Genomic DNA, 25,249 nt, shown 5'->3' on the forward strand with positions numbered 1-25,249 from the left:
CAGGGGCTCTTCCGGGATTGTGAACTAGGGGTGGGCGGGACTTCCGGCTCCTTCCTGAAGGAGGCCATTTGGCTGCTTTTGCTGCCGTCTGCAGGACCCGAGACTCAGGATCACTCGGTGGAGCCGAGCTTAGAGAAACTGGAAAGAACCCGAGGGGCGCCGTCCACACTGCCCAGGAGTGAGCGGGTTGCGGAACCCGCTTCCGGGATTTTCGGCCTAGGTCTCCGCCATTATCCTGCGCGTCTCCTGACACCACCGCCCCCACAGGGTCCTATGTCAACCAACGCGGTGCAGGACCCGGCCCAGGTGACTGTCCCGCCCCCCCACCCGATCCTGACCCAAATCTCAAGCCCCCAGGGAGGGTCTCCTGCTCAGGGCACCGGGGTTCAGTCCCCTGCTTCCAGAACTTTAGGTGTGCGTGTGTGGTGGTTCCATTTCTGACAGGCTGTGTGACGCAGTGTGGGGCGTGTTAAAGGCTGTGGGTTTGGCCCGTGCAAAGACTTGGAGGTGCTCAAGAGCCGGGAGCATTCGGGAAACCTGGGGTTCCAGTCATTTCTGCAGGGAACAGAGAATTTAGGGAGGAGTCAACAGTCTGGGCCAACTGTCAGCATTCTGGGTGCTGCGGAGGGTTGTGAATAAATCAGGAACGCGGTCTGAGTTAGAGTTTTAAAGTATTCCAAAGGCTGCTCAGGGGAGAACAGACTGGAACAGACTCTGTTCTGAGGGTGGAGGCAGGGAGACCTGGGAGAGCCCAGTGCATTCCACTCCAGAGAGTAAGGTGACTTCTGGACCAGAGTGGTGCCTATGGAAATTGTTGACCTGAAACAAATAGACTGCCCGCTATTTCTATTGCAAAGATGGTTCCCCCCCTCCGCCCCTGCCCTCCTTCCCATCCTCCTCCCCCCCCAACCATCATTAGGGAATTGCAATTGGGGTGTGCAGCTATGGTGAGCTATCACTTTTATGGAGATTAAAAAAGGATGTTAGAAGGGCTGTAGCCACCAAAGAGTCCATGGGTTTTTTGGTTTTTTTTTTTAAAGAGTCCATGGCTTTGCTTTTCATTGGCTGAGTCCTTTCCAGGAAAGAAGGAGTCTTCATCCTTTTGGGTTCCGTTATTGTTTCAGGTCAGTGAGGGCTGACCCCTTCTGGTATGCCAACTCTAATTGAGGTTTCTGTTTACTAATTTTTTACGAAGGAATATAAGTAATAAGATTCTTAATAATTCTTAAAGATAATTAGCAGGATTTCCTGGTGCAGTGAATGTGGCTCTGACCTAAGGACAGAGTAAAGGACAATAAGCATTTTCTTTTGGCTGAGCATCTGGAAGACTTGAGACCAGCAACTGATGTGAGAAGTCAGTTTCAGGGAGAGATTAAAAGTTGGATTCGGGACATGCTGCTTCTGAGATTCCAAAATTGAGGTAACATAGGGGCCGGTGGAATCTGTAGTCTGGAATTGAAGGAGGAGGTCTGTGGCTCACTGATGTCCATGTGGTTACAGACTAAGTCCTGGACTCCAGCCAATTCTGAATCTCAAATTTAAGAGGGAAAGTTTGGTCACTTTTCTGGGAAAGGGGACCTGAGATGAAAGAAGAGAGACCTGGGGCTGGCGGGCAGTGCAGAGCAGGTGAGACTTTCATAGGCTACCTGAAGATGGGAGGGTCCTGTGGTTCCAGAGCTTTCTGGGGAAGCAAGGGTATAAGGAGTTACGAGTATTGCCTGGAATGGAGATGGAGAAGGATGTGTTAGATTGTGTAGATTCACTCCTCTGAACACTTAGCCGACTGTGCATTCGTTTTTGAGCCAGCAAAAAGTGGGCAATGTTGACCAGTCATTGAAGCCCAGGCCCAGTCAAGGGCAGAGGTGCCTCAGCTCTCCCAGGAAACTACAAAGTTAAAAAGGTATAGATTTAATAAGTTAATCTTGTGTAAGCAAATAATAACTGCATAATATATCTGTGTATAAAATAATAATAAATACATATATATATAAAATTTAGTTTTTGCCTTGGGCTCTTCACATAGACCTCTGAACCCCTTGGAATTTCCTGGGGGTTAGGACTTTTATTCACAACGACCCCGTTTTGTCACACAGGAGTTTATTACAATGAGGTGACTTAGGGCAGGGCCCCTAGGTAGACTCAGGAGGGGACTGGTCACCAGAAAAACCAAGCAATTGGAAGTTTATACTCCCCCCAACCCCCCAACCCTGGGGCCTCCCAAGGATCAGAAGGAAACTAGAGACTAGGTATAAAAACTGCTGAAGAATGAAATTCAAAGTTCCTTCAGATTGGTGAACACATTGAAATTGCGGAAGTGCTGGGAGGGTGGCATGTACTGAAAGGGCCTGGAAACACCCTGGTGCCCTCTAGCGCCCCACCCCCCCAGACCTAGATATCTCTTCCATTGGGCTGTTCCTAAGTTGTATCCATTATAATAAACCAGAGAAATAAGAAAACTGTTTTCCTAACTTTTGTGGGTCCTTTTAGCAAATTATCATAACTTAGGAAAGGTTCATGGGAAATCCTGAATTTGTAGCCAAGTAGAACAGAAGTACCGTTAGCCTGGGAACCAGACATTGGAACTGGCCTCTTTAAAGAGGGCAGTCTTGTGGGACTGAGTCCTTAAACCTTTAAATTCTGTCCCTAACCTCAGGTAGTGTCAGAATATGATTAAATGTCAGTCACCCAGTTGGTATCATAGAATCAGATCATTGGTGGTGGAAGAGACATCATATATTTGGTGTCAGATAGGGAATCACAGAAACCTCAAGGTATTGATTAAAAGTCACATTTATATAATGACTTGAAAGACATGTAGGAAATACCCAGTTTTCAAAAACATTTACAGAAATGTTAATCCTGTGTTCTGTAATAGCTCAGTCTTAGCATTAGATGTGCACTAATGCATTTGATGTCTACACTAACATCATGAGATAGGCACCATAAATATTGCTATTATACACATAAAGACACTGAGTCTCAGGGATGTTGAGTCTTTTTGTTCAGGGCCATAGAGTTGTCAAGTTATAGCTCTGAAGACTGAGGACCCGAGGTCAGAGGTCAACCTCAGATGACTCATCTCCAGGAAAAGGAAGGGAGGAAACAGTTCAGCCTTTACATCCACACCATGATCACCTTTATCTCCGATCCTCCCTCTTTTCACAGGTTCCCATGGTAGCAGCAGCATTTATGGCCCCTGGACAGGTAAGTGGAAGAAACCCCAGTACCTACCCACACGTCATCCCTACCCCTGGTCCTGACACACAGATATAGGAGACAGTGTTGTCCTGGGATTGTGGGCCCTTAGGTCTGGGCCCTGGCATCATCTCAGGCACAGGACCATTAATCAAAGCCAGAAGTTGTATGGAGGTGTTCCCATGTGTCCAATGGAGAAGGTCAAGTGGTAACATGTCCTTGGGCACAGACTGGAGATGAGACTGAGAGGGGAGTCTTCAGGGAACTGCCAAACCCATGACATGGGCTGATAAAGACTGGGGGCATGAGTCATTCCTGGGATAGCAGCCTGAGGAGCTGGGCCTCTACTGAGGGGGCGGGTCCATGACACGTTGGCCACAGAGGAGGGAAGTGATCTGACGCTGGGTCTGAAGAGGCTGTTCTGCCTGCCGAGAGGAAGACTGGGGGTGAGGGTGGAGCCAGGGGCCCAGTGGAGGGCACAGTCCTGGTGAATGTCGATTGTGACTGGATCCTGGCAATGGCTCTGTAGCAGGAGAGGAGGTGAGTCTCTGAATCTCGTTTGTGGTAGAGCTGATTTTCTGCTGTACAGGATGAGAGAGAGTAGTCTGACATGACTCCAGGATGTTTGCCTCTAGGTGACGGTGGGGACGCCATGTCTGAGACGGGAAGTCAGAAGTAGGAGTAATGGACAGAAGGACTGTCCAGAGTTCCATGTTCCCATGCTGAGTCTGAGATATTGCTGGGGTGTCTTGCGGGAGGTCCCGCAGAGGCCTGGGGAAGCACTGCGTGCTGGGTGGCATGTGGGGAACACGGTGAGATGCTGAAGTCCTGGGGCTGAGGTGGTGGCGTGGGGTGGGGTGGGTTGGGGGTCACGGTCAGGCACGTGAGGGAGCTGTGACCCTGCAGGGCTGGGCAGTGGAGAGGGAGGGAGTGTGAGCATGGACTCAGAGCCCTTGTCCCCAGGCTTTACTCCAAGGGTCTGAGCACAAGTGTCATTGTATGTGATGTGATCTGTGTGATCTCAGGAGAGTTGACTCTGAGGAGAGTGGCTGGGGGTCTGTGTGGCAACCACAGAGCGTCTGTGAGACTGCTTGTCTCCCTCTCTATTTTAACTGAATGACGTAACACTAGCAGGTTCCTGTGGCATCAGGGCCTGGTATGTCCTCTGAGCTGGGTCACTGGGGTGGACGACCATGAACTGGGGGTCCTGGTTGCAGAGGCTGCTGTGAACTCACTTGTCCCCCTCATGACAGGGCCATGTGATCTTTGAGGATGTGGCTGTGTCCTTCTCCCAGGAGGAGTGGGGTCTCCTTAACAATGCTCAGAGACTCCTGTACTGTGACGTGATGCTGGAGAACCTGTCACTTATAGCCTCCCTGGGTAAGGACCCCTGTTCCCACACCATTGCCCCATATGGGATTCTGCCCTTCTTTTTGCATGGCTCACCCCATCCTTCCGAGCCTGGACCTTGGACACTGCTTACTTCCCTGATTTCCTGTCACTTGAGCTGTGTTCCCCCACCCTGTGTGTTGTTCAGCCCTATACCATAGATGTTGAAACCTTTCACAGAAGGCTTTGGTCTCAGAGGCTTGAAGCCTGCCCGACTGATACCACTTAGCTTTGCCACCAGTTGTTGTGTTGACTGTTCAGATGTGTGCAAGGTCCGTGTCACATGTTCTAACCTTTTTTTGTGCACTGCCTGTGTCAGGAATTACAGACACTTACATGGTCACCACTTGTGGTCAACCCTAGATTATGTTTGCAAGACTCCTTAAGGTTCTTCTAGTGATACATCTTTTTCCTGAAGCCTGTCATTGGTTGGTTCACTCTGGGCCAGTGTCTTTCTCCTAGTGGCCCTATTTTCCTGTGAGGACTTTGATCTGGTAGGGTTCATAGTCACCCAGCCTGAGCTGAGGGATGGAGACAACCCTGGGTGCCTGGCAAGGTAGGGCCCTCTCTAGTCATAGGAGGAGGGTTAATTGCATCCTGGGCCTGGTGAGTAGGAGCTGTAGGAAGGCGTGATACATTGATGAGTTCTAATCCTATAGGGAAATGTCCTTTCTCCACGACTGTTTTAGTCTTAAACTCATCATGGCTGTACCTCATTCTGTCGTTCTTCCCCACTTTGACACTTTGCCCCTTTTATGTATCTACTGTGGGTTCTTTCTCCTGGCTCTTTCTATCTCAGTGTCATCCACATTTCTCCTTTTCCTCTCACTCTGCAATGTTGTCTAATAGTCTCTTCTTAATGTATCTTGGGAGGTGAAAGTACTTATATAGTCCTTGAACTCTTGGTAGTCAGGTGTGAATGGTGTGAATGCCTTTTCCTGGAGTGGGACACACATTCTACCCAGTACAGTTGTCACCACCAAAATATTCTGCTGAACACCGTCGGCCGAGGAGTGGGTTGTTCCCGGCCTCTACTCCTAGTACAATGCCATATCCTGGTGTCCTGTGTTCTTGCTGTTTATAAGGTCTCTCCCTATTCTGTGACCATCAGAGGTCTAGTACTCACAGTAGCCCCTTCTTCTACCTGTCTGCCTCCCTTGTTTGAATCCTGCACAATGGACTTCTTCTCTGATGTGTCATACAAAAGCTATAATGGGCTCCTGTCCCACAAAAGTCTCCATGCAATTTATCAGTTTTTTTTTGTTTTCCTTTCAGGTTTTTGGCATGGAGTAGAAGCTGAGGAGGCCGTTTCTGAACAATGTGTTTCTGTAGAACAAGTGACGGAAGACAGGAATCCAAAACTGGAGCCATCTATCCTGAAGCCTCTTACTTCTGTTACAAGTGTCCTGGCGGAGAAAGATGTTTTGTACTTGGCTGACAATATGTTCACGTGCGGAGAGGTTGAGAAGGCTTTCCTAGGCAGCTTGGGCTTTCCCCAGCACCAGCCCTCCCATGATGGAGAGCATCCACGTAGAAGCAGGCGGAGCAGGGAGGTCTCTCACCCTGGGCAAGGGCATCATAAGTGCAGCGAATGTGGTAAAGCCTTCAGTAAAAAGTTTAAATTCACGGAGCACCTGAGAGTTCACACTGGAGAAAAACCTTATGAGTGCAGTGACTGCGGGAAGTTCTTTAGACACAGCTCCAGTCTTATTCATCATCGGAAAGTTCACACAGGAGAAAGGCCTTATGAATGCTGTAATTGTGGGAAAGTCTTTGCCCACAAATATAAACTTTTTGAGCACCAGAGAATCCACACTGGAAAAAGACCATATGAGTGTAATGAATGTGGGAAAGCCTTCCTTCGCAAGGATTCACTTGTTCAGCACCAAAAAATCCACACTGGAGAAAATCCTCATAAGTGCGGTGAATGTGGAAAGTGCTTCCTGTACAAAAATAACCTTCTTGTGCACCAGAGGATCCACAGTGGAGAAAGGCCTTATGGGTGTAGCAAATGTGGAAAGTCCTTTGTCTTCAAAAAAAGGCTTCTTTATCACCAGCGAATCCACACTGGAGAAAGGCCTTACATGTGCAGTGAATGTGGGAAAGCCTATGTCTACAAAGGAAGTCTTATTGTGCATAAGAGAATTCACACTTTAGAGAAGGCTTATGGGTGTAACAAATGTGGGAAATTCTTTACAAGCAGTTTTGCCCTCAATAGACATGAGAATGTTCACACTGCACAAAGGTGTTATGAGTGCAGCGAATGTGGGAAAGCTCTCAACGGCAAAGTTAAACTTGCTGAGCACCAGAGAATCCATACTGGAGAAAGACCCTATAAGTGTAATGAATGTGAGAAAGCCTTCATGCGCAAGTATACACTTGTTCAGCACCAAAAAGTCCACACTGGAGTAAAGCCTTTTAAATGCAGTGAATGTGGGAAGCCCTTCACTTACAAAACAAGTCTTGTTGTCCACCAGAGAATCCACACTGGAGAAAGGCCTTATATGTGCAGTGAATGTGGGGAAGTCTTTGTCTACAGAAGAAGTCTTGTTGTCCATCAGAGAATCCACACTAGAGAAAAGCCTTATGAATGTAGTTCTTTGTAAGCAGCTCCAAGCTCACAAAAAACAAAGTTCACACTGGGGCAATGCCTTCTGGACTTATGCTTTCCTTCACTTGAGTTAATATCTAGCAGCACAACTCCTATGTAGTAGAGTAGGTGAATGTACACCTTATATGTGGCCAGTCAAACTTTTCTAAAATGGTAGTATCTTTTTATACTCTCACGAGAAGCAGCAGAACATGAGTTCCTGTTTTTTACATTTTTACCAACACTTGGTATGTTCAGGCTTTCTAATTTCAGTGATGTCATATGTGTATCTAGTGATTTTAACTAACATTTCCCTATTGACACAATGTGAGTGGTTTTCCATGTGTTAATTTCCAACCATATTTCTTTATTTCTTTTTAGTTTTTATTGGAGTATAGTTAATTTACAATGCTGTGTTTCAGGTGTACAGCAAAGTGAATCAGACAGCCATATTTCTTTTTTGAAATTTCTGTTCATATAATTTTGTCATCTTAATTACTGAGTTTTGATGTTTCTTCATGGATTATTGATTAAGATCCTCTAATGGAAATATTTACCAATATTTTTCCAGACTTGTTCTTCTCATTTTAGTCACTTTTCCAGAGAAAGACTTTATTTATTTTTTTGGGGGGGGGTGGTTTTGGACATGCTGTGGCATGCAGGATCTTACTTCCCCAAACAGGGATTGAACCTGTGCCCCCTGCCGTGGAAGCGCAGAGTCCTAACCACTGGATCTCCAGGGAATTCCTCAATATGAAGCTCAGAATCCACTTTTCAATTTGTGCATCACAAAAAAATCCTACTAGAATTTTGACTGGGATTGCATTTAATCTTCAATTTAGAAAGAAATACTGAGTGTCCCAATCTATAAACTTGATAGATCTCCTTTTATTAAGATCTTGCTTAATTTTTATTAGTGGTCTTTTTTAGTTTTCTGTTTGTAGGTCTTACACATCTCCAGGTATTTTCTACATCTTATGATATTGTGAAAGGGAATTTTAAAAAATCTTCAATTTATGAATTGTTCATACCTATTACACTTAGAGAGATATAAAACTAAGGACAGAAGTGATCTTTCTTTTTTTTTTTTTTTTTTTGGCGACGTGTGGGACCTCAGTTCCCTGGCCAGGAATTGAACCTGGGCCATGGCAGCAAAAGACCGGAATCCTAACCACTAGGCCACCACGGAACTCCCTAGTAGTGATCCTTCTTAATCTTATAAATAACATCTACAAAGAGCTATTAGAAATACTATCCCTTTGAACCATTATTAAAGTATTCCCATTAGAATAAAAGGAGGACAGCTGCTCTTTGTTCTCTTATTCAGTATCATCCTGGAGTTCCAATTTCATTCAATACAACAACAAAAAAATACGGCAAAATAATGAATATTTAGCAATTGGAAAGGAAGAAATAAACCACCTAAAATATGTCCACAGTTTTCATCTTCACTATGAGTCCAAATATGGACACTCAGTTTAGTGTCTGGACCCATCATAAACTCCTAATTTTTTCGTCACCTATTTGCTGCCCTTCTTACTTCCTTAGAACCCATCACCTTCTATTACACTATGCAACTTAATATCATAGATGAACTGCTTATTGTATATTTCTATCAAATACAGACTAAGTTCCAGTAGGGGAATATGTATTTACATGTTGTGCACTGATATATTTCATATTCTTAGAAACATGTCTGAAACACCTATGGTACATATTGATGTCTTGAAATACATAACAAAATGACAATGCTCATTTAACGTTCAGTTGCACAACTGTGGGTATACTTTCTAACTCTCCTTACCCAGCCTTTCTCCTCACCCTGCCTTTTCCTTCAGTTTTACTACCCTCAAAATGCTCTGAGTTATGGGACAAATCATATTTTGCAAAAAGCCTTTAAATCAACTAAAAAGTCCCAATAGTTATTTTATTGGCTTCCTTCTCTTATTAGATCTCAGAGGGTTTTTTTTCTCACATTCCATTGGGAGTTTGATTGTTTATTTCAAAAACAGGTTTTCCGCCATCAATTTCTGTCACTGCTGGTGCATATCTATCCTTTTTTTTTTTTTTTTTGACTGTGCGACATGCAGGATATTATTTCCCCGACCAGGGATCGAACCCACTCTCCTTGCAGTGGAAACGTGGAGGCTTCACCCCTGGATCACCAGGGAAATCCTGATATCTATCTCATTAAGCACTTTTAATAGCTCTTGGTAGTTACACAGTCCCAAATGTTTTTCAGAGTTTGTCTCCTCTCTGTCTGCAGACACTGTCAGCGCACTTACAGGTGATGTGGTAATCACTTCCAAGAGCAGATGACATCGTTGGGTTCTAAACATTTATCTCGGGCTTTTGTGTCCCCATTACAGACTCTCAGTTTCTGCCACGGCAGTCCTTGTTACGGGAGCAAATACACATTTGGTAAGTATCTCTTCAGGTATCTGATTCTTAGAAAACATGTATGTCAGGAAACCCAACAATAACTATTCTTAAAATAAATTTCACTTCCTGAGGTCAGGATAGTAAAAGAGGAACCACCTTAGGAAGGTTATATATATAGATACATAGATATAGACAGATAAGAACAAAGCCATAAAATCAGGAAAGGCATTTGCTGAGGAAACCAGAGGCATGTTGCCCCTCATCAACGTACATCAGGAGTGCCTGACACTTCCCCTTTCTCCTCAGTTGCATTGTTTTGAAACTTGTCTCACTGGCTTCTCACTAAACACACTGACCATAAACAGGGTTCACTGTAGAGGCTTCAAGATAAGGTAGGTTGTGAGTAATAAGATGAAGAAGATGAGCTCCTACTCTGAGTAGAGGCCTAGTGTCTGTGTGGTATCTGCTGATGAGGGGCATGTTGTGTCATGGAGACTTTAATGATTTGTCTCTAAATTTTTATCCTTGGCAGAAGGCTGTTCATTGCATCTCAAGTACTTGGATGCCCTCTTTATCAGTAATCGCCACTCTCTACCCTCCTAGGGCCTTGGCTTCCATTCCTCACCTATAAAAATGGATCCATTCTTCTGTCATCTATCTGTCTATCGTCTACCTCTATATCCTCTTTACCTTATTGTGATTTCATCTCAATGACATAATTTTTTAAAAAGATTTTCTTGGTTTGATGTGGACCATTTTTAAAGTCTTTATTGAATTTGTTACAATATTGCTTCTGTTTTTATGTTTTGGTTTTTTGGCACAAGGCATGTGCGATCGTAGCTCCCTGACCAGGGATCGAACCCTCACACACTGCATTGGAAAGTGAAGTCTTAACCACTCCGCCGCCAGGGAAGTCCCCATTTATAATTTTTTTAGAGAGAAAAAAATTGGACCATACACCCTCTTAGAAGAATTGAATCATCCTACACTCAGTGAGAACAGAGCATTTAAATTAGACCCTTCCTGTGCCTTCACAGAACCTCTATGATAAGGGGAAGTTATCAATCATTATTGTCTGTGACTCACTGGAGGTCATTATGAGTGGATTGGCCCATGACCTCAACAATGTCATGGTTGTCAGACTCTCAGGTTTATGCAAACTTCCAAATTCCCACGATAAATTCTGTTGACATATGTTTTTGTTATTTAACTTCACCTTGTGGTTCCTCTCAATATTCCTGGTTACTTCCCTTGTCAATTTTCTTATTCTGCTTAATTTTCTAATTCTGTAACCTATTTTCATTATACTTGTGGAATTTTTTTTTACTTTAAGAATTATGACTAACAGAACATAGTCAAATTTTAGAAATTTCATATAATATCTAGAATATTTATATCAAAGACATTTACCCATACATTATAACCTGGGAGGGTTTATCACCACTCATTTGGCAATGCTTCCCATGTAATTTCACATAGCAAATAATCCTAATTAGCTTAATATCTCTGGCTCTGAGATTCTTCAGGGGCCCACTAGAGGTCAGAAGAAACTGAATTAGAATTTGATCCTTGGGAATTTTGTCAAAAATATCAAAAAGGTTTTAAAACAGTTGACTAAGAAGTATCATAAGTCACTGTCAAACATGTTTAATTATGCACTTTACCAAAGTGACAATAAAAGATTTCAAAGGCAAATACAGGAAGTTATAATAGATTACTTAAAAGATAAGCTTTACAATCTGCTATCAATAGCTGATATATGTATATATTTGTCTTTATTGAATTTGTTACAATATTGCTTCTTTTTTTTATGTTTTGGTTTTTTGGCCATGAGGCATGTAGGGTCTTAGCTCCCCAACCAGGGATTGAACCCTCACCCTCTCCTTTGGAAGGCAGAGTTTTAACCACTGGACTGAGAGGGAAGTCCCAATAGCTGAACAGTATTCTAAGAAAACACTGTCCTCAACAGAGATGAAACCAAATTTAGATTTTAGCATCATCTTACCCTTAAAATTCATTTACTCAATTAAATTTATTCTATTCTTACTCCTGACCACACACAAACCCCTCCACTCTTCCCCCAGGGTTTCTTTTCCACAAACCTTCTATAACTTTTTTACCTTCAGATTTTTTCCTATGCCTTCTCTTTATCTCTCTCCCTTTTTAACCTCTCTTTAGGTCAAAATTACTTTCTCTTAACTAAGTGTATTTCCTTTCCTTGTACCTTCTTTTTTCTTGCATACAAAGATGTTTTCCTTAGTAATTTTTAGTGTTTTTCATTACATATGTTAATTAGAATTATTCACCTTTAAAACCTTAATTTAAAGTGAAAACTAAGAAGCAAGCAACTTTGAACTATCTTTTACATTAACATTCTGTAAGTTGGCAAAATTATAAATACTATTTATAATTTCTTTTAAAAAGTGCTTTCTTATAGAAAATGTCTCCTGTGGCACCAAACATATATATTTTTTTAAATTTATTTTTGGCTGTGTTGGGTCTTCATTGCTGCGTGTGGGCTTTCTCTACTTGTGGCGAGCAGGGGCTACTTTTCGCTGGGGTACGCGGGCTTCTCATTGCGGTGGCTTCTTGTTGCAGAGCACAGGCTCAAGGCGCGTGAGCTTCAGTAGTTGCAGCACGCGGGCTCAGTAGTTGTGGCACGCGGGCCCTGGGATGCATGGGCTTCAGTAGTTGTGGCGCACAGGCTTAGTTGCTCCGCAGCATGTGGGATCTTCCCAGACCAGAGATCGAACCTGTGTCCCCTGCATTGGCAGGAGGGTTCTTAACAATTGCGCCACCAGGAAAGTCCCTGGCCAAACATTTATTAATAGTCCTAAATATCTTTAATTTCCCTGTAGAAGGAAGCCTATGTTCAGTAATTAATTTCCCAGTGTCTTATTTGGGAACGATCTAGATATTCAATAAACTTCCATCATTTAACTTAACTTAGCAAAACTCAAAAGTTTCAAGTTACCAAAATCTGGAGAGACTTTTTTCTTTTTTTAAATTGATTTATTTTATTTATTTATTTTTGGCTGCGTTGGGTCTTTGTTGCTGCGTGCAGACTTTCTCTAGTTGTGGCGAGTGGGCCTATTCTTTGCTGTGGTGTGCAGGCTTCTCATTACAGTGGAATCTCTTGTTGCAGAGAATGGGCTCTAGGCGCGTGGGCTTCAGCAGTTGTGGCTCACGGGCTTAGTTGCTCTACGGCATGTGGGATCTTCCCAGACCAGGGCTCGAACCCATGTCCCCTGCATTGGCAGGCGGATTCTTAACCACTGCACCACCAGGGAAGCTCTTTTTTTTTTTAATTGAAATATAGTTGATTTACAATATTGTGTTAGTTTCAGGTATACAGCAAAGTGATTCAGTTACATATGTATAATTTTTTCAGATTCTTTTCTATTATAGTTTATTACAAGATACTGAATATAGTTCCCTCTGCTATACAATAAATCTTTGTTGTTTATCTATATTAGTGTGTATCTGTTAATCCAATACTCCTAATTTCTCCCTCTCCCCACACCCCCTTTTGTAATCATAAGTTTGTTTTCTATGTCTGTGAGTCTGTTTCTGTTTTGTAAATAAATTCATTTATATTTTTCTTTAGATTCCACATATAAGTGATATCCTAAATATTTTTATTTCTCTGTCTGACTTACTTCACTCAGTATCATAATCTCTAGGTCCATCCATGTTGCTGCAAATGGCAATATTTCATTCTTCTTTTATGGCTGAGTAATATTCCATTGTGTATATGTACCACAACTTGTTTATCCATTCATCTGTTGATGGACACTTGGGTTGCTTCCATGTCTTGGCTATTATGAGTAGTGCTGCTATGAACATTCAGGTGCATGTATCCTTTTGAATTAGAATTTTCATCTTTTCTTGATATATGCCCAGGAGCGGGATTTTTGGATCATATGGTAACTCTCTTTTTAGTTTTTTTAAGGAACCTCCATACTGCTTTCCATAGTGGCTGCACCAGTTGACATTCCCACCAACAGTGAAGGAGGGTTCCCTTTTCTCTACACCCTCTCTAGTGTTTATTTGTAGACTTTTTAATGATAGCCATTTTGACTGGTGTGAGGTGATACCTTATTATAGTTTTGATTTGCATTTCTCTGATAATTAGCAGTGTTGAGCATCTTTTCATGTGCCTGTTTGTCATCTTTATGTCTTCTTGAAGAAATGTCTGTTTTGGTCTTCTGCACACTTTTTATTGTGTTGTTTATTTGTTTGTTTTTTTATGTTGAGTTTTTTGAGCTGTTTGTATATTTTGGAAATTAACCCCTTGTCAGTTGCATCATTTGCAAATATTTTCTCCCAGTTGTAGATTGTCTTTTCTTTTTGTTTATGGTTTCCTTTGCTGTGCAAAGGCTTATAAGTTTGATTAGGTCCCATTTGTTTATTTTTGCTTTTATTTCTTTTGCCTTGGGAGAATGAACTAAGAAAACATTAATATGATTTATGTCAGAGAATGTTTTGCCTATGTTCTCTTATAGGAGTTTTATGGTATCATATGCTTAAATCTTTAAGTCTTTTTTTTTTCTGCACCACAAAGCATGCAGGATCTTAGTTCCCCGACCAGGGATCAAACCCTTGTCTCCTGTAGTGGAGGCACAGAGTCTTAACCACTGGATTGCCAGGGAAGTCCCAGCCTTTAAGCCATTTTGAGTTTATTTTTGTGTATGGTGTAAGGGTGTGTTCCAACTTCATTGATTTACATGCAGCTGTCCACCTTTCCCAACATCCTTTGCTGAAGAGCTTGTCTGCTTCCCATTATATATTCTTACCTCCTTTGTTGAAGATTAATTGACTGTGGGTGCGTGGGTTTATTTCTGGGCTCTCTATTCTGTTGCATTGATCTATGTGTCTATTTTTGTGTCAGTACCACACTGTGTTGATTACTGTAGCTTTATAGTATTGTCTGAAGTCCAGTGGGTTATGCCTCCAGCTTTGTACTTTTTACTTTTGCAATTCTGGGTCTTTTGTGGGTCCATATAAATTTTAGGATTATTTGTTCTAATTATGTGAAAAATGTCATGGGTAATTTGATAGGGATCACATTAAATCTGTAGACTGCTTTGGCTAGTATGGCAATTTTAACACTATTAATTCTTCCAATCCAAGAGCATGGAATATCTTTCCATTTCTTTGAATCATCTTCAGTTTCCTTTATTAATGTTTTATAGTATCAGTGTCTTTCACCTCCTTCGTCAGGTTTATTCCTAGGTATTTTATTTTATTTTATTTTTGATGTGATTTTAAATAGGATTATGTTTTTTTACTTTCTGATACTTCATTGTTATTTTAAAGAAATGCAACAGGTTTCTGTATATTACTCTTGTATCCTGCTAACTTGCTGAATTAATTAATTAGTCCTAATCGTTTTTGTGTGGAATCTTTAGGGTTTTCTATATAGAGTATCATGTCATCTGCATATAATGACCATTTTACCTCTTTACCTTTTTCTTGTCTGATTGCTGTAGCTAGGATTTCCAATACAATGTTGATAGAAGTGGTGAGTGTGGACATCCTTGTCTTGTTCCAGAATTTAGTGGGAAGGCTTTCAGCTTTTCACCATTGAGTATTATATTGGCTGTGCATTTGTCATAAATGGTTTTTATTATGTTGAGATATGTTCCCTCTATACGCAGTTTGGTGAGAGTATTTTTTTTATCATGAATGGACATTGAATTTTATCAAATGCTTTTTTTGCATCTATTGAGATGATCTGTGGTTTTCGTCTTTTCTTTTTTTGATGTGGTGTATCACATTGGTTGATTTGTATATGTTGAACCATCCTTGTGACTCTGGGATGAATCCAACTAGGTCGTGGTGTATGATCTTTTTTATGTGTTGTTGGATTTTGTTGCTAACATTTTGTTGAGAATTTTTGTATCTATATTCATCAAATATATTGGCCTGTGATTTTCATTCTTTCTTTTTTCTTCTTTTTCAAAGTCATTTAAATTGGTAGAATGCTTAGAAGTTTGCAAAATGCTTTTACATCATCACACTTAAAAACCTTCCCAGGGGTTTGATCCCTGGTCCGTGAAGATCCCACATGCCATGGAGCAACTAAGCCTCTGTGCCACAACTCCTGAGCCTGCGGTGTAGGGTCTGCAAGCCACAACTACTGAAGCCCATGCACCACAACTACTGAAGTCTGCGTGCCTAGAGCCTGTGCTCTGCAATGAGAAAGCACTGCAATGAGAAGCCTGCGCACTACAACAAAGAGTTGCTCCTGCTCGCTGCAACTAGAGAAAGCCCACGTGCAGCAACAAAGACCAAACACAGCCAAAATTAAATAATTAATTAAAAAATAAACCTTCCCAGGTAGGCAGGGCAAATGAATGAGCATTTTGTAGATGAGAACATGGGGCCCAGGTAGATGGGGTGACACACAGCTCATATTGCTTGTAAGTGGAGGGACCATGGTAGAGCCATAGATTGCAAGTCTCTTTCACTCCAGACTATTATTGGTTTTACACTGGGGGATTTTCTTTTTTGGTATTGTCTGTCTGATTTTGGTATCAGGGTGTTTGTAACTTTGGGAGGGCTCCCTCTTCACTCTTTCAGAAGAGTTTGAGAATGATCAGTATAGGTTCTTCTGTGTATGTTTGGTAGAATTCCCCAGTGAAGCCATCTGGTCCTGTGCTTCTGTTTGCAGGGAATTTTTTTTTTTTTTTAACTACAGATTGTATTTCACTTCTAGTGATTGGTCTGTTCAAATTATCTTTCTTCTTGTTAATTTTGGCAGGCTCTGTCTTTCTAGAAACTTGTCCATTTATTCTAAGTTTTCCAATTTGTTGGCATATCATAGTATTTTCTTACTTTTTTTGTTTTTCTGTGGTATCAGTGGTTATTTCTTCTCTTTGATTTCTTCTTTTGTTTATTTAGGTCGTCTCTCTTTTCTTCTTGGTGAGTCTGACTAGAGGTTTTCAATTTTGTTTATCCTTTCAAAAAACCATCTCATGGTCTTATGGATCTTTTCTCTTGTTTTTTTTTAATCTCTATTTCCTCTCTTACATTTATAATTTCGCTCCTTCTGCTGACTTTGGGTTTTGCTTGTTCTACTTTTTCTAATTTTTTTAGGTGGTAGGTTAATTTGGGGTTTTCTTTTGAGATTTTGTTTGTTTGCTTGTTGAGGAAGGCCTGTATTGCTATGAACTTCCCTCTTAGGACTGCTTTTGCTACATCTCAGATTTTGTAAGGCTGTGTTTTCATTGTCATTTGTTTCAATGTATTTTCTGATTTCCTGTTTGATTTCATCATTGACCCACTGCTTTTTTAGTAGCATTGTTGTTTAGTCTCTGTGTAATCATTTTTTTCCTCATTTTTCTTTGTGTGGTTGATTTCTAACTTTATACTATTGTGGTAAAAAAAAAAGACACTTTAAATAATTTCTATCTTCTTAAGTTTGTTAAGGCTTGTTTTGTGTCCTAGTATGTGGTCTATCCTAGAGAATGTTCCATGTGCACTTGAAAAGTATGTATATTCTGGTTTTTCTGGAATTTAAAAAAATCCCAGGAAATAAAACTTCAGGACTGGATGGCTTCACAGGGGAATTCTACCAAACATATAAAGAAGAGCTAATACAAGTCCTTTTCAAACTATTCCAAAAAATTGAAGAGGATGGAACACTCCCAAATTTATTCTACAATTGCCCTGATACCAAAACCAGACAAAGTCACTCTAAAAGAAGAGAATTACATGCAGGGACAGGGGGAGAAACTATGGTTCTGAGTGTTGTTTGTGGTTGAAATCTTAGTGCATGGTTTGGCCACGTAACTTGTGGTTTTATTCTGTTGTCTTTGCGAAACAACTGAGTATCTTGTTACAAACAGGATACAGCCAGTTTTAATCTGATTCTGCAGTTACATATTTAAGGCAGGTTACCTGACCTTTGCTCATATTCTCATGGAAAAGAAACTTAATATCACTGACATACTTAACATGATTAATATTTTAGGTTTTGACCAAATGTGTTCTGCCTAAAGTTGGGTTTTGCAAAAGCAGAACCTGACATAGCGTTCAATGACATATGACTTATTTAGGGGAAATTAACAGGAGAAGTTTAATGATAGAGTACAAGGCAAGGAAAAGAGCTAAGTAAGGGTGTAGGCTCAACTGGAATCTCCCTCAGCCTGATCCCTTTTGGGGATCTGGAATGTAAATGGTACCACATATTTGTCCCACCTTGAGACAAGGGAGTATCTTTTTGTAACTCCAGGTCAGACAGTCCTTAAATATTTCCCAGAGAGACTGCTTTCTTTGTTTACTTTTTCTAAAACATTGGACTTACCTGTAACTGCAGGAATTCATATATGAGGCATTTTACTTGGTGTTCTTTCTTCCTTCCTTCCTTTCTTTCTTTCTTATTATTTATTTTGGCTGTGTTGGGTCTTCATTGCTGTGTGTGGGCTTTCTCTAGTTGCAGCGAGTGGGGGCTACTCTTCATTGCGGTGCGCAGGCGTCTCATTGTGGTGGCTTCTCTTGTTGCGGAGCACAGGCTCTAGGCACGTGTGCTTCAGTAGTTGTGGCATGTGTGCTTCAGTAGTTGTGGCTCATGGGCTCTAGAATGCAGGCTCAGTAGTTGTGGTACACAGGCTTACTTGCTCCATGGCATGTGGGATCTTCCCAGACCAGGGCTCTAACTGTGTCCCCTGCATTGGGAGGCAGATGCTTAACCACTATGCCACCAGGGAAGTCCCACTTGGTGTTATTTCTGAACATGAATTTCTTCTTCTGTTGCAGTCTAGATTGCATAACTATGATCATTCTAAAAAAAGTCCATCAAAGGGCTTCCCTGGTAGTGCAGTGGTTAAGAATCCACCTGCCAATGCAGGCGACAAGGGTTTGATCCCTGGTTCGGGAAGATCCCACATGCCGTGGAGCAACTAAGCCCATGTACCACAACTACTGAGCCTGTGCTCTAGAGCCTGCAAGCCACAACTACTGAGCTCACGTGCCACAGCTACTGAAGCCCATGTGCATAAAGCCTGTGCTCCACAACAAGAGAAGCCACCGCAATGAGAAGCCCGTGCACTGCAATGAAAAATAGCCCCTGCTCACCACAACTAAAGAAGACCCATGCACAGCAGCAAAGACCCAATGCAGCCAAAAATAAATAAATAAATTTATTTTTTAAATAAAATAAAATTTAAAAGTCCATCAAAGAATAAAACTTCTCACTTGTTTTACAATAAATAAATAAATAAATCAGAGTCCTACATTGAAATGCCTAAAGTCTGTTTCACTTGGCTGTTTGACTGACTCTAAAACAGAATACGTTCAAAAGTGAGACTCTAATATTTCCTCCTAACCTCCTCCATGAACACCACCACTACCCTTTCTATCTCAGTTAATGACAAATCCATCCTTCCGGCTTGAACAAAAACCTTGAGTCATCTTGATTACTGTAGTGTGAGGCTGATTAGGAGGTGAAGCCATGTTCTGATCTGAGGACTTGGAGCTGTGTAACCACAACCATGTGCATATCCTCAGTAATAAAGATACTATATAATGAAAACACATGGCATCTTCTTAGTGAATTTTTATTGGATAAAGTTTAATGTATAGAATGAAGTAATTGTGTATAATCTTGCTAGTAGATTGAAACTGGTGGGGAGTCACTTGCCTTTCACAAATGTTTTTCAGAGATACTTTCAAATCCTTTGGCAGATGTTATTGCCATTAGAGCAAACAGATCGAAATCCAGAAAACCAGAACGTTTATCTCAGAGTTTAGGTGGCCATTTTCTACACAATTCCACCACTGCAGGAAATGTCATAGCAGGAAATGAAATTTGGTGATATCGCTCCTTTTCAAATAGATTTTAGGTGTCACACTACTAAAAGAAATGAAAATGCCTTGGAAAATGGTGTAAGAAATACTATCTTGATATAACAGCTGGGTTGGATACAAATACAATCAGTGAGTATAGAGGCAGAGGTGTTTTCTGACGGAAAGGCAGACAGCACCTTGCCCACGTTATTCAAGGCTGCCTAATATCGCTGCATTTTTCTCCTCTATGGAGTCTTTTCCCTCTCGTCCCTCACCAGTATTGGAGCTCACAGAATGACTCTCAATCTTCAGTCTCCCTGAAATTGAAGAGCAGCAAGATAATATTAGGTCGAATCTTTTTTTTTTTTTGCGGTACGCGGCCTCTCACTGCTGTGGCCTCTCCCGTTACGGAGCACAGGCTCCGGACGCGCAGCCTCATCGGCCATAGCTCATGGGCCTAGTCGCTTCGCGGCATGTGGGATCTTCCCAGACCGGGGCACGAACCCGTGTCCCCTGCATCGGCAGGCGGACTCTCAACCACTGCGCCACCAGGGAAGCCATAGGTCGAATCTTTGAATGTAGTCACTTTCTATCTGCATGATATCATGGTCTGGTGTGTCCCTTGGGGATTTTAGCTTTTGGGCACGTATGAAATAACACGTCCAATCATTTTCCTTAGCTGCAGAAGACACGACCCGTAAATGGGGTGGTGGCTATTTAAGAAGCAAAGGCACCTTGCTCCGCCTCTAGAGCCCGACGACTTCGTTTCCCAGAAGCCGTCACGCGGGCACCTCTGATCCTTCGCAGAGATTCCCGGAAGGGCGCCCATCGAGGTGCCAGGTGGTGCTGCGGAACCAATATTACCCAGGAGGCTCTGCGGCAAGAGGCGGTAGCTCCGGGCCAATGACTGTGCAGGACTGGGATCCCACGTTGGGCGAGACTTCCGGCGGAATTCTCGTGACGGTCGTATTGGCTGCGCCTGCGTCTCTCCTCGGGATCGCACGCAGCTCCCGAGCCATAAGCGGGCTCGAGGGCCGGGAGCAGAAAGTCTCGGGAAGTGGCTTCCTTCCCTCCCTGCACGGAGGCAGGGCTGAGGGTGGGCGGGGCAGGCGAGGGGCGTCAGCTGAACCGTTGGGACCCTCCCTGGTCTCCTGTGTTGCAAGGCCCAGGTCCCTGGAAATGGTCTCATGGCCGCGGCAGAGGCACAGACGGACCCGGCACTGGTGAGTGGATGGCCCCTCAGGCCCTTTGGACCTCCAGCCACATCATCCCGGCGCCCCCATATAGCGCGAAATTTTCCTGGGTCTCTTCACTTCCCCTTACTCTGCCTTTGAGTCTGGGGGCCGTGGAGGCCGGTCAGTCAGTCCCAGCCTAGAGCCCTGAATCCAGGCCAGGACTTATATGGAAGAGTTCCCAACTCAGTTAATTGATGATCTGTGCAGGGGTGTCCCAGGCACTTGAACCACTAGGTGAAAATGCTGGGAGGTGAGGCTGAGGTGGGTGGAATTGCAAATCTCCATTTTGCCTGTTGGGGACAGAGTGGTGAGACAGAAGTCAGGTCTGGAATGGCAGGCTGAGGAACGGTGTCTCTCTTTGGGTTTTTATTTTTTGTTTTTTTTTTATTTAGCTATTTATTATTTATTTTTGGCTGTGCTGGGTATTTGTTGCTGCGCGTGGGCTTTCTCTAGTTGTGGCAAGCTGGGGCTACTCTTCATTGCGGTGCATGGGCTTTTGAGGTACTCAGAGGTGAGTTATTCTTGGCCTATGGTCCTTAATCGAAAACGGGGATTGTGTGACACACTTCCAATTTCTGGAACCCAATAGGATGAGGTAAGGGCTGCCAGGCACAAGAACTAGCATGTGCATATGCTTCGTTGTGGCACTGACCTGGGAATGTTCTAGAAACCACAAGTCTACACTATGTCTTTTGGGACCAGAGAGCAGGTGGGCAGGAATCAGCTGTGAAATGGCAAATGAGGAGCTGGGCCTTCTGAGGGTGGTGGGAGCCATAGACGGTTTAGAGCTGATGGAGGTGCCCTGATTCAGGTCGTAACAAGCTCTCTCTGGCTACAGAACACACTGTGGGGGTGATTGTTTCCCTAGTATTCAGTCAGCTGTATTTTCCTCTGACAAGATCTAATGATACATATTTTTTTATTATTATCATTTTTTTTTCGGTATGTGGGCCTCTCACTGCTGTGGTTTCTCCTGCTGTGGAGCACAGCCTCCGGACGCGCAGGCCCAGTGGTCATGGCCCACAGGCCCAGCTGCTCCGTGGCATGTGGGATCCTCCTGGACTGGGGTACGAACCCACGTCCCCCGCATCGGCAGGCGGACTCTCAACCACTGCGCCACCAGGGAAGCCCCATATTTTATTATTTTTACTTTTTTCTAGATTTAATTTGCTCTGTATTTTGTTAAGGATTTTTTTCACCTGTGTTAATTAGGACTATAGTTCTGTAATTACTAATTTTTTGTAGTCATTACATTTTTATATCAATTAGGTTTTTCTCTTAAAATGAGCTGGAAAGCATTTGATCCTTCTCTTATTTTTTGAAAGGACAAGTTATTGTAGTATTATTTACCCTGTAAATGTTTTATAGAATTTGCCAGCAGTGTTTGATAATTTTATTGTTTTTGAATATATTTTATTCAATTTATTTCTAAATACTTCATATTTTGATGGTATTGTAACGGATTTCTTTTTTTCAATTTCCAAACATTCATTGCTAGTATATGTAAACACAAGTAATTTTTGTATATTGGCTTTTTTATCCTGGGACCTTGCTAAACTCAATCAGTCTCAATCATTAGACCTAATAGCTTTTTGGTGAATGAGTTGTAATTTTCAACATAATCATGTCTTACATGAATAGACAGTTTTGGTTCTACCTTTACAATCTTTAGAATTTTTTTTTTTATGTTACTAACACAGACCACTAGTATAATGTTAAGTAATGAGCATAGACACACTTGCATTATTCCCAATATCAGGGCAAAAGCATTAGGCTTTCACCATCAAATATATTAGCTGTTGTTTTTTTCATAGATACAATATATCAGGCTGAGGAAGTTCCCATCTAATCCTAATTTGCTGAGAATTTGTATCATTCACTGGTTTTGAATTCTGTGAAATTCTTCCACTACATCTTTGAGATGATTGTTTTTATTTTAGTCTATTAATATAGATTATAGATTCAGTTGTTAAATCTTTGCTTTCCTGATAAACATCACTAGGTTATGATTTATGTGTTTACATATGTATATGGCTGGATTCAGTGTGCTAAAATTTTGTTAAGGTTTTTGTTGTATCTGTGATCATGTGGGTATTGGTCCATAGTGTTTTAATAGCATCATTCACTTAACTAGTTGGGAAGTGTTTGAATCTTGTTTTAGAAGAATTTATGTGTAATTGGTACTGTTTCATCTTTAAATATTCTTTAAGAGTTTTTACATGTTCCAGGGATGACCTGGTAGCTGACAGCCACCAAGAAAACAGGAATATCAGCCCTACAACCACAAGGAACTGAAATTGCCTAATGACTCAAATGAACAGGAAACAGGGGCTTCCCTGGTGGCGCAGTGGTTGAGAGTCCGCCTGCCGATGCAGGGGACGCAGGTTCATGCCCCGGTCCGGGAGGATCCCACATGCCGTGGAGCGGCTAGGCCCATGAGCCATGGCCGCTGAGCCTGTGTGTCTGGAGCCTGAGCTCCGTGATGGGAGAGGCCACAGTGGTGAGAGGCCCGCGTACCTCAAAAAAAAGAAAAATGAGCAGGAAACAGAATTTCCTCCACTCCATGAAAAAAAAAACAACCCTGCCAACAACTTGAGTTTAGCACAGTGAGCCCATCCCAGGTCTCAGTGGGCATATGACATATAGAACTATAATATAAATTTATGTTGTTTAAGCCATAAGTTTGTGGTAATTTGTTAGGACAGCAATAGAAAGCTAATACATCAACATTATTCATCAAGTACTTTTTTTTTTTGGCCATGCTACCCAGCTTGTGAGATCTTAGTTCCCCGACCAGAGACTGAACACAGGCCACGGCAGTGAGAGCACTGAGTCCTCACCATTGGATCACCAGGAAATTCCCTTCAAGTACTTCTTTACTTTCTAATGCAAGAATATTTCCTATGCTCGTGTTATACTTTTCCAGCTCCAACCTGGAAATAGCCTCTTATCTAAGGAGTTCTGGTTCTTTTTATTGAAATATCGTATTCATAAGCCAATAACTGGACAATAAATATGCTCACAGCTGCTGGAATGCCACTTCTTTCTAGGCTGTCTCAGAAGAGATAGGGAATGTGTTCATATGTAAACATTTCTACATATGTTGTTTTTTATGTGTATTTAAATTTACAGAAATTTCACAAGATTGGATATTTATTTATTTTTAAAATTTATTGATTTATTTATTTATTTTTGGCTGTGTTGGGTCTTTGTTGCTGCACACAGTCTTTCTCTGGTTGTGGCAAGCAGGGGCTACTCTTCATTGTGTATTGCGGTGGCTTCTCTTGTTGCAGAGCATGGGCTCTAGGCATGCAGGCTTCAGTAATTGTGGCTTGTGGGCTCTAGAGCATGGGCTCTAGATCACAGCCTCAATAATTGTGGTGCACAGGCTTAGTTGCTCCACAGCATGTGGGATCTACCCGGACCAGGGCTCAAACCTGTGTCCCCTGCATCGGCAGGTGGATTCTTAACCACTGTGCTGCCAGGAAAGTCCCAAGACTGGATATTTAAAAGGGTCTTAAGACTCCAATAGCATACTCAGATAAGGCTTTTTTTTATAGGCAAAGATAAGAGAAAGAGTACAATACCAAAAGTATAATCAATAAAAAACGAATGGGCAAATTGGATTTCATGAAAATTAAGAAATTCTACTCTAGGAAAGATAACGTTAAGAAATGAAAACCAAAGCCACAGACTGTGAGGAAATATTGGTAAAGCATATATCAAATGAGTAACTTGCACCCAGAATATATTAAGAAATTGCAAGACAGTTCCTTAATAGTAGGCAAAAAACTTTGAACAGATAATTCACTAAAGCTATATGGATGGCAAATACACAGGGAGTCATTAGGGAAATGCAAATTAAAACCACAGTGAAATACTACTACATACCTACTAGAATGGCTAAAATGAATGGCCAGTGTCTTACATACAAAGGTCAGGAAGGATGTGAAGAAACTGGAAAAGAATACACTCCAGGAAGTGTGAGATGGCATAACCATTTAGAACACAAGGTGGCAAGTTCTTAAAAAGTTAAATATTTGCATCAACTTCCAGCATGACAGTGTAAGGAGCTCTGCAAGCCCTGATTCGCAATGAAACTGGTGAAAAATTATAAAAACACCATCTAAAGCCTCTAGAAATGATCCTAAGTCTACACAGTAAATGAGGAAACATTTAAGGAAATCTAATACTCAGGACAAACAGCAAGAGCCAGTCACATCTGAACCAAGGCCACACCCTCTCCCCCTGCTTCGAACTCAGAGATGAAAACTCCAGACTGAGGCAGCCAAGAACACAGGGCTCCCTCTCATTAGAGCTGCCTGGCAGAGGACTAGCCTCTCAAGAGGAGCAGGATGTCAGCAATTCTCATCCTGCTCCAGTGTGCATGTTTGGATGAATGATATTCAATTGTTGGCTCACTCATAAAGGCTGCTCTCAGAGCTTCTATGTTTAAGTTAGGTTGACCAGGAGACAGCACATGCCCTGCAGTCTTAAGGCCTTTCCCCAGTCTGAACTTTCTGGTGCCAAACAGGGTTAAGACTTTGGCTGCAACCTTTCTTCATGTCCCCGTATTCATAAGGCCTGTTTGAGCTGTGAAGTTTCTGTTGCTGAATCAGAGTGGACCTTTGGTTAAAGACTTTTCCACATTAGCTGCATTCAAGAC

General features: G+C 42.1%; 2 protein-coding genes across 4 annotated transcripts in view; one reads left to right on the forward strand and one right to left on the reverse strand.

The window, feature by feature from the left end:
- Positions 1 to 34: 34 nt before the first annotated feature.
- Positions 35 to 15,496, forward strand: LOC111170001 (uncharacterized). 3 transcript variants are annotated; one of them, XM_089901984.1, is made up of 4 exons: positions 35 to 306; positions 3,166 to 4,007; positions 4,449 to 4,575; positions 5,860 to 15,496. In XM_089901984.1, exons 2-4 carry the CDS (start codon positions 3,915 to 3,917, stop codon positions 7,188 to 7,190), a joined length of 1,551 nt encoding a protein of 516 aa, XP_089758110.1. In that variant the 5' UTR covers positions 35 to 306; positions 3,166 to 3,914; the 3' UTR covers positions 7,191 to 15,496. The 3 variants fall into 3 exon arrangements, with proteins under 3 accessions (XP_089758110.1, XP_022420486.2, XP_089758109.1); XM_022564778.2 differs by having other exon boundaries at positions 36 to 306; positions 3,166 to 3,204; XM_089901983.1 differs by lacking the exon at positions 35 to 306 and having other exon boundaries at positions 1,163 to 3,204; positions 3,831 to 4,007.
- Positions 11,859 to 25,249, reverse strand: part of LOC111170011 (uncharacterized) — a 24,147-nt gene continuing 10,756 nt past the window's right edge. Inside the window, 1 exon segment of the mRNA XM_022564796.3 lies at positions 11,859 to 25,249. Within this exon segment, the coding sequence (XP_022420504.2) occupies positions 25,199 to 25,249 (51 nt within the window). The 3' untranslated portion in view covers positions 11,859 to 25,198.

The sequence above is a fragment of the Delphinapterus leucas genome, chromosome 20 (genome assembly GCF_059928025.1).
Source record: "Delphinapterus leucas isolate spDelLeu-1000000601 "Yukka" chromosome 20, BTC_Dleu_Yukka2, whole genome shotgun sequence".
NCBI classification, from domain to species: domain Eukaryota; kingdom Metazoa; phylum Chordata; class Mammalia; order Artiodactyla; family Monodontidae; genus Delphinapterus; species Delphinapterus leucas.